This window comes from Vitis vinifera, chromosome 12 (genome assembly GCF_030704535.1).
Source record: "Vitis vinifera cultivar Pinot Noir 40024 chromosome 12, ASM3070453v1".
Lineage (NCBI taxonomy): Eukaryota > Viridiplantae > Streptophyta > Magnoliopsida > Vitales > Vitaceae > Vitis > Vitis vinifera.
The window spans coordinates 20506705-20516362 of NC_081816.1; the positions used below are offsets into that span (position 1 = coordinate 20506705).

General features: G+C 36.0%; 1 protein-coding gene across 1 annotated transcript; it reads left to right on the plus strand.

The window, feature by feature from the left end:
• The first annotated feature begins 2760 nt into the window (after window positions 1-2760).
• On the plus strand, window positions 2761-5269 carry LOC100246443 (probable receptor-like protein kinase At1g11050). The gene has a single exon (XM_059740987.1). The coding sequence runs from the start codon at window positions 2944-2946 to the stop codon at window positions 4918-4920; it is 1977 nt and encodes a 658-aa protein (XP_059596970.1). The 5' UTR covers window positions 2761-2943; the 3' UTR covers window positions 4921-5269.
• Window positions 5270-9658: the final 4389 nt, after the last annotated feature.

Sequence of the window (9658 nt, forward strand, 5' to 3'; positions counted from 1 at the left end):
CATAAGGGAAAAGGTTTTTTTTTTCAAAGGTGACTTAGAGTTATCTTTGAAGAAAAAACTTTAAACCACATAGGATGACATGTTTACATTAAAACATGTAGTAAAATGGCAATTGATGAAGTGTTTACCTTGATTAATCCCATGGAAAACCATTTCTGTGCTCCACTGGTGTCCAAGAATATGCTCAGTCAGTGATGGTGTGAAACCGGGTTTAATGAGCTCTTCCCTTTCTACACCCAAATTCAGTCCATGTGTGTGCTCTGAAGAGTTTGCACTACGTGCCCTTTTCAGCCCTAAAGAGAAAACATAATAGAATAGGAACCTTCCTTTTTCCCTTATGTATATATATATAAACAAATATATTCATATATATCACATTACACACACAGTCAAATGAATTAGGGTGAACTCATAAAAAATCAAGTAACAATGTGTCTAGCCTCATTATGGACCACAATGCAAAAAATAAAATAACATTGATTTATGACATTATCACATTGATTATGTAAGTTCACACATAAAAATTCCAATAATCTTATCATGAACTTAAAAAAAAAAAAATCATATTTAATTTTTTATAAAAAATATTTTTAAAAAACTAATTACAATTAATATTAGTTAAAAATATATACTTTTTCATTTATTTAATTTGTATATAAAAGAGAAAAAATTAAGTGAAATGAATTTAAAGAAATATAAAAAATAATTTATCAACCTCAAATCTTTTTTGTTTTTTTTACCTTTTCTTTTATTATTATTTTTTTCTTGTTCTCACAAGTCACAATTCCCTTAATTTTTTTGAGAACCAAATATAAGGGTAATGTTTGGGTTATTATATATGTTTTTTTTTTTTTCTATAACTGACTTGATATTTTATGGTCAAATGAAACTAATTCATGTATGGTAGTTGTAATCTACCCCTTAATCTTTGAGGTACCTAATTGCAGTTTATGAATTTTTTTTTAATGTGTAAACATCACTAATGGACTAATAGTAATTTATTAGATTTTTAGATAGAAATACTAAGACCCTATTTGATAACTATTTTTGAAAACTATTCTAAAAAACAATTTTTGAAAACTGTTTTCTAATGTTTTGTAACACAAAAATATGTTTGAAACCTAAAATATTTTTAATATTTTTAAATATGTTTTAAAAATAATTTTTTATATCTAATATTTTATTTTTAATCATTTTACATATTTATATAATTATTTTTTTAAACGTTTAAAAAAATTAAAAAGTTTTTAATTGTTAAACGTGTTTTTTTGGTTTTTTTGTTCTGAAGAATAATGAACCGTTTTCGAAAAAAGTTGTCAAGCATACCCCAAGCCTTCAATCAAATACCACCAAACTTAATTAATTCTAGGATTTTATATAACACCTTTTTCATCATCTAAATGATGTAACATATTTATTGAATTTTAAGGTATAAAATTGACTTTTAAGAGGATTTTTTGTCTATTAGTGGAATTTTAAGGTGGTTGAAATCTTAATTTTCTTCCTTGAATTTTCCTCTCTACTACTACTATTAACTTCGTGAGTCGACCAATCGATTGATTTTGCTTTTTCGTATACACATCTATAAGCAAAAGGATGCATTGAATATGGGGATCTTAGTAGACCCCATTCTACAATCAAGTCAATATAAGAGATGATGGGAAAGAAAAAATAAGAGAGGAAGAAGAATGGTATGAAGATTTGTCTTGGTATTGGTATTACCACTTATTACATGCAATGACTAGTAAGCCGTGTTGCATCACACCTTCCTACCCTAACGTATGTGTCAAGACTCAAAAGGATAAAGGGAAAGAAAAGTATCAAAGCAAGCTCAATCACCTTCCATTTGAATGGACGCTCAAAATGACTCACTCCTCTTTAGTCTTCACCCTTTACCAACTCCGTTGTTTTTGACCCATTTCTCACTACCTCCCCACTTTACCATCTCATTGGTCTTCTCTAAGTCCAATTGGAAAAGGAAATTGCTTGGAGTAAGGAAAATCTGTCAGGTGAATATTAATTAACTCATAAATTAATAATTTATTAAAAAATTTCTTATATCTTTGTTGACTTACTAACACACAAGCAAAGTAGAAGTGGACGCACTTCCACTGCAGTGTCCTAATAAATACTATCACTTTCTCTCGAATCATATTATTTGATCACCTCATTAAATCATTTATTTCTCTTGAAATCTCTTTAATGTTTGTTTCTATACGATTTATTCCTATACACGTCTTTTTTTAGGGGGATACAACCTATTATTCTTAAAGCAACTTTATTCGTTGAGCGATGACCCTTCCACTTGTCACTATCTGATCAATAAAACCGACTTTCATCCTCTTCATCACAATAATAATATATATATTTTTCTACAATAATAATGCTCTAAAAATATTTATCATCTCGATAACATTATTGAGATAATATATATATTTTTCTACAATAATAATATATATATTTTTCTACAATAATAATGCTCTAAAAATATTTATCATCTCCATAACATTATTGAGATAATATTTTTTTTTTCTAAAATAAAAAATATTTCTACGTTATGTATTTTCCTTGAGATTTCATGGATCTAATCTATATTATGGTATTATTTGTTAAAAAAGAGAGTATAAATTTAAAGAAAAATAATTTAATTGAACTTAAAATTTAATTAAAATCGAGTTGGGGCCATCAATCACTTCAATGCCAAACAATATATTTGAGAGGGCCACACCAACCCTAGCGCGTGGGGTGCACGCTCCAGAGTATGAGACTGGACTAACCTTAGCTCTCCACCCAGCAGATGACAAGGAGAGAAGGCTTTTGACTCCCTTCCATTCAATCTCTGCGTCTCTCCCCTATCATTTCTATCTCTGAAACTCCAAATTTTCCCAAATCTGAAGTCACCCACCATAGATCCTCCCAAACCCAGAAACACAGCCAACAAACATGGACAACGGCAGCAACTTCAGGTGGGTTTTGAGCCTGCTGACGACTCTCTGTCTCCTCTCTCTCCCCGCCACCACCGCTCTCTCTCAATCCTCCAACGTCTCCTCATGTCCCATGGACTTCAACTTCGTTCTCAGAATCCCATGGAACTCCTCAAATTGCCACAACTTCATCTCACAGGGCAGCCCCAGCGACAACAGCAAAACCCCATGTTGCACTACTCTCCTCAGCCTCTTTGCAGTCGCACTCGCTCAACACCTCAAAGAGACCTCCCTCTTTCGGCTCCCGGATGTCTCCACCTCCCAATCCTGTATCCTCGATTTTCAATCCAAGCTCACCTCTCTTCTCCTGCCCAACAACCTCGCCTCCTCTTGCTTTAATCCTCAGCGGTTCGTGATTGGACCCAACATATGTGCCGGTGTGCAGAACATCTCCGACTGGGTGGCGAAGCTCGGCCGCTCCACCGCCCTCGACGGCAACTGCCGGGCGGATCTCAGTGTCCTGACGGCATGCGACGCCTGTGTGAAAGCTGGGTTCCAGGTGCAATCCAAGTTGATTCAGATTGATGGTAACGAGTCTCATAGTAAAGATTGCTTTTATTTCACGATTTTGTATGCCGCTGGCGTTGTGAATGAAGCTGGGCCTGAGAGTAATGGTGCAATGTCGTGTGTACTGGCAGTACCTTTGGATTCTCATGTGGGGTCTGCGAGTAAGAGCCATTCGGCTCTGGTTTTTGGGTTGACAGGGGTGGGTGTTGCTGTATTGGTGATGTCCTGCTTGTTGGGGCTGTACTTTTGGTGGGAGAGAAAGTGGGGGACGAAGAGTAAGCGGAGTGATTCAGGGTTTTTCGGAGTGGATTTGGAGGATTTGGGAGGGTCTAGGCCGCGGGTTAGGCCGAATACTGGCTCAATCTGGTTCAAAATTCCGGACCTTGAGAGGGCGACCGACAATTTTTCGCAGAAGAATTTCATTGGGCGAGGGGGGTGTGGTCTTGTTTACAAGGGGACTTTAGCAGATGGGAGCAATGTTGCAGTCAAGAAGATTATAGAGTCCGATATTCAGGTTGATGCAGACTTTTGTAATGAGATTGAGATCATTAGCAATTTGAAGCATAGGAATCTGGTTCCCCTCAGAGGGTGTTGTGTGGTTGATGGAGATGAGAGTTATGATGACAGGGCAAGCCAGAGGTACCTTGTTTATGATTACATGCCAAATGGGAATCTTGATGACCATTTGTTTTCGAAATGGGAGAATGGGAATGGGAATGGAATGGGAAAGAAGCCATTGACATGGCCTCAGAGGAAGAGCATAATCTTGGATGTGGCAAAGGGGCTTGCTTATCTTCACTATGGAGTGAAACCCGCGATATATCATCGAGATATTAAGGCCACAAACATACTGTTGGATGCAGATATGAGAGCAAGAGTGGCTGATTTTGGGCTAGCAAAACAGAGCAGGGAAGGGCAGTCTCATCTCACTACTAGAGTGGCCGGTACTCATGGGTACCTAGCCCCAGAGTATGCGCTTTATGGACAGCTGACTGAGAAGAGCGATGTTTATAGCTTTGGGGTGGTTGTTTTGGAGATAATGTGTGGGAGAAAAGCTCTTGATTTGTCATCACGATCGCCGGGGGCATTTTTGATAACTGATTGGGCTTGGTCAATGGTGAAAGCTGGGAAAATAGAAGAGGCTTTAGATGCTTCTTTGTTGAAAGATGAGGATTCATCAAATTCGAACCCAAAGGTGATAATGGAGAGATTTTTGCTGGTTGGGATTTTGTGTGCTCATGTTATGGTGGCTCTCAGGCCTACCATTTCAGATGCACTGAAAATGCTTGAAGGCGATGTTGAGGTTCCTGCCATTCCCGATAGGCCAGTGCCTCTTGGGCACCCTTCGTTTTTCACTGATGGGAATACGTTTTCCATATCACCAGCATTGAGCGGACCTCAATTACACTCAGGAGACATGCTCAGGTAATCAAGAATGTTTATAATGTATAGTCTCTTCACCCAAAAGGCTACATGGATTGAACTCCCTCAGTTGATTCATGGAACGTTGTTGAGAAGATGAGACCATTGAAGAAGGCTCGGAGATTGATGTCCACAAATGAATATATCAAAGATTTATATGAGCAGATGGTATTTTATTTTTTAAATCATCTGATGCACAGCACTGAGCATGGAGCTTAGTTTGCTTTCCTATAAGCAAGGATGAAAATGTGTTTAACAAATATATCCGAAATATCGGAAAAATACTAGTGGATATTTGGTCAAATATCCACTATCTCTTCTTTTATAATGGAATTGACACAAGGTTTAATAGTTTATTCCCACTATTTTCTTCAATTTATTCTCCTATTAACTTCTTTTATAACATGTTATCAGCATGAGCATTTGAAGACTTCTGTTTTTGTACTCATCTTATTCAAGTAATTCTTACATTCGAATAGAAGTCTTCTTCCACTTATTTGATTCAAGTAAAATAGAGAAGCACAAGGCAGTACCAAAGTGTGAAACCTCATCTATTTTTAAAGACTTATATGATAAGGTAAGTCATAATATAACTTTTATAATAGACATATTTTTTAGGTAGAGAAAATACTATTTTTTTAAATAAACTCTTTTATCCCGCTTTCTATCAAAATGAGTAATTAGTTATCAAATTCTCTTAGAATTGATCAATAGGATTTTTAGGCAATAATTATTTATTTATTAAACCAAATTAAACATATTTATGATACCCAAATAAAAGTGACTCATAACTAATAGGATTTTTAGACAATAATTATTTATTTATTAAACCAAATTAGATGTATTTATAATATCCAAATAAAAGTGACATGTGAGCCACTTTATGATTGAAATTATTTTTTCAGAAGTTCAAAATTTATTATTTAAACTGAAATGATCTTTTCAATAGATAACTTTTTATTTGATTTCATTAAATTGTCGTAGATTTGAAAATATTTTTTGAACAATCGCTTCTAAATTCTTTTTTTTAGAAATCCCTTCATCTTGGCTCCATGATCAGTCCAATGAAATGAAAAAACATCATTTTTTTCCTCACTTGTGTACTTTTACTTTTTCTCTCTTCTTTAGTATTCATTTCCAATCTCTTCCATAAGTAATAAAGGAAAAAAATGCAAAACTTGTTGGTGCACGGTTAACAATTTGCAATTCAGCTAGCTTCCTCCGAGTGAATGGCGAATGCACTTGCAACAAGGAGTGTTCAGATGGTTTTTTCATGCACATCCCTTTGAAGTTTAAGTTAATCTAGGGAAGATATGGGTAGAAATTTGCTAGGAACTTGTTTCATACTTGGATTCTGATTTATGATGGCTATTTATCTTAGCCAAGTCACAACATTTGCCATACGCCTTAATTATCTTTAATGCCAATTAGCTTGTGCATAACGGTTTTTGTGCTTTTAGATCATACATTTATTCTTATGAATAACCTTAATGTAACGATTACGACATTAAGAGCTTTAGTATTTAATGTCCGTCAGGTAGCAATATCTGTTGCTCGAATAGTATTTCGTCGTCCAAATTCATAAATGGGAAAAAGACTCATGCTAGATGGAAGCAAGGAGCCCACAATGCCCCTAAATTTTTGTAGTCTAATCCGGCTAGGTTGTAGACAGTAGGAGCAAAGAATTTTATGTGTCGTTTTCAAGAAAAGTTTCAAATTTTTGGTGCCAAGAGGACACATGTCCGTCGTACACGTATAGTTTGAGGGGTCACATCATTGCGGCGATTGGCAAGCAGCATGGCTTTTCAGTTGCCTCGATACACGCATCCCTTTAACTTATTTAAAGACACCTTTTTAGGTTTTGGATCTTGCATTTTGATGGGCTTTTTACTTTTCTTGTGTACATTGCCACTATGCAACCTCATCGTTGTTGGGGTATTGTCATTGTGCTTTTGATATTGACTCTGGCATTCATCTTCCATGTTGGTGCTTCCTTTTATCACTCTGATTATTTTACCATGTTTCACGTTTTTCCTATTCTTGCCTTTGTGATTTCTTGTTTTTCATGCACTTTAGGGCTATGATGTTTGGTTTGAGGTTTTTGGTTACCTTTCTCCTTTTTTTTAAAAAAAAAAAATTGTTTTGGAATGCAATCATGTTGAAAATGTTATTTGAGTGGAGTTCTAGAGTTCAAATTGTTAGGTAATAAGTTTCTTGGGATGGTTCAGTTCATTTGGACTAGTATGTGTCTGAGAAGTCAAAATCCTCTTAGCAATGTAGGATGATTGGTTAGTGTTTGTCGCGTCTAGTCATTCAACTTATTAGTTTGCACTGCTCCCACACAAGTGTCTAATCGACCTTCGTCTCATCTATTTGCATGGATAGAAGAGGTGTTGCTTCTATGAGTGATAGGTCTCAACAAAGTAGGACGAAGGTTTCTCGATTCAACCACTCTAGAATGGATTGCCTTGTGGATGAGTTGTTTGAACATGAGTTTTGAGCTCGTTCTCATATTCTCGATTCTGTCGATATCTAGCTATCAGATGAAAAAACTTTGTCGACAAATGAGCTTCCTCACAATATGATTTACTTCACCAAGGAGCACTTTGTAGCAGAGCTATGTTTTCCTGTTCTATCATTACTCAAATAGTTTTTACATTATTCGGTAATTCCACTCATCTACATTGACCCGAATGTCATCCAAATCCTCATAGGTTGCAATGTCTTGGATGTGTAACACCAACTAGAACTCTTCATTTTAGAGATTCTATTCGTCTATACCATTAAGATGAGCCCTAGAGAACAATTCAACCTGTCAACTCATATTTCTTCGCTACAATTTGTGATTGGCCTACCTAACTCCAGCAAATGATGGGCAAAAGCGCATGTCTTGGTGTCTGGCCCTTGGAGTGGTTCAACTAATGGGTTAGATCGTTTATTCAAGTCGAACCACTCACTTGACTTACCAAGTATAGTTATTTGTTCATAGCTCGTTTGTTTTTTGTTATGAGTGAAGTTTCAAGTGCAATAATAATTTTAATTTCTCCGTGTAAATAAAGAAAGGCGAGGTCACTTAGTTGAGTAGGTGGAGAAATCATCTTGGGCCTACTTAATAAGTTGTATGAGATTAACTTGGTCGAAAGGAAGTTCTCTATGCTGCTAATAGAAAATAATTTCAAAAGTTAATTGGAGAACCCTAGTTCATTTGTGATTTTGGTATTTCCCCAACTTGCTCTTCTTATTCTTGTTCTCGGTGAGTATTTTGTGTTAAAAGACTTAACATTTTATGAAGTTGTTTGTTTCACTGATACAGAGGCACGAAAGGCTCGTTTGGACACCAAGATTGTCCTTACTACTGGTTCACACTCTACTACTCCAACTGTTAAGAAATTTGACGTCGACTCCATTCCATGGGAGATCCTGTGGTAATTTCGAGCAATTCCACTCCGATTCCATCACAACACCTTGTTGTTGTTAGTGATATGCCTAGTAGGGAAGAGTTAGATGATTTGCTGAGATGTTTTCCCACTTTTACAAACATAAAGTCTTATATGAGCTCGGATCCCTCATGGCACTCCAAATAGTGTCATTGAAGCAATCATTACCATGTGAGGATATTCTACCTTGCAAATGGAAAAAGTAATATTGGATTTTTATTTTTTATTTTGAAGTTTTATGACCCTTCTTAATTTGTGTGACACATTCAAATTGAAGCTTGGTCCACAATTTGATGTGGCAATGTGACCATCTCTTCTAGAGATTGGAAGCAGCTAAGAAGATTAGATCTTATATGACATTCTTGGCAAACAAACAGCAAAAGCTGCACAAAGAGCTTGATATTGCCTGGGTTGTAGCTGCTAAGGCTTGGAAAGAGACTAAGGAAGAGGTTGGCTTGCTTAGGGATTCGAAGTTGACAAATGAGGCACTTTAGGCAAAGATACAAAGCTTAAAGCTAGACAATGCATCTTTAGGATCTGTCAAGGCCAAAGTCAAAGAGGAGAGTACTCGGCTAAAGCTCGAGCTCGAGCAAGTTCAAGTTGATTTCTTTAAAGAAATGAAGGATGTTAAGGCAATGGACCACAAACAAGAAGACGATATGTTTTTCTATGGGTACAACTATTGTATGAGGAAACATGAGATTATTGATGATATTTCCAGTATTTCATCTAATGATAAGGTCGAGCCAAATGAAGAAGTTCCAGTTCTAGACGACCGAGACACTTAAGATAAAGATGTTGAGGCCCAATCAAGCAATGTGGTTGAATAGGTCGTCTTTCAACTTTGTTAATTTCGACCCAATAGGCTTTTTTTATAATACGACTATCTTGGTTAACTAGGCTTAACTTCGTTTTTGTCATATGATGTTACACTTTGGCTGTTATAACCAAATTATGCATGTTTTTCTTGATAATTCATACTTTTATGTTTTTTCAAAGGCTTTTTTGCCATTCAATTTGCCTTTACTTTAGGGACTTAGGTTGTTTCTGCATGATTTTGAGGCTTATGCCATTTGGGTTTTGATGTGCCTTGGAGGCTTACGTGGTTTAACTTTGCCTTATGTTGAATTTTGGTTTGCTTGCCATTTTTGGGCCTAAGTCATTTGGCTTTGCTTTCTTTGGATTTTGGCTTGTTTGCCACGTTTGGGCTTAAGCCATTTAGCTTTGCTTTCTTTGTATTTTGGCTTGTCTGCCACTTTTGGGTTTAAGCCGTTTGGTTTTACTTTCTTTATCTTAGTTTACCTTTGT

Coding starts and splice junctions, on each gene's coding strand:
- LOC100246443 (XM_059740987.1), top strand. CDS start 2,944: ATGGACAACGGCAGCAACTTCAGGTGGGTTTTGAGCCTGCTGACGACT.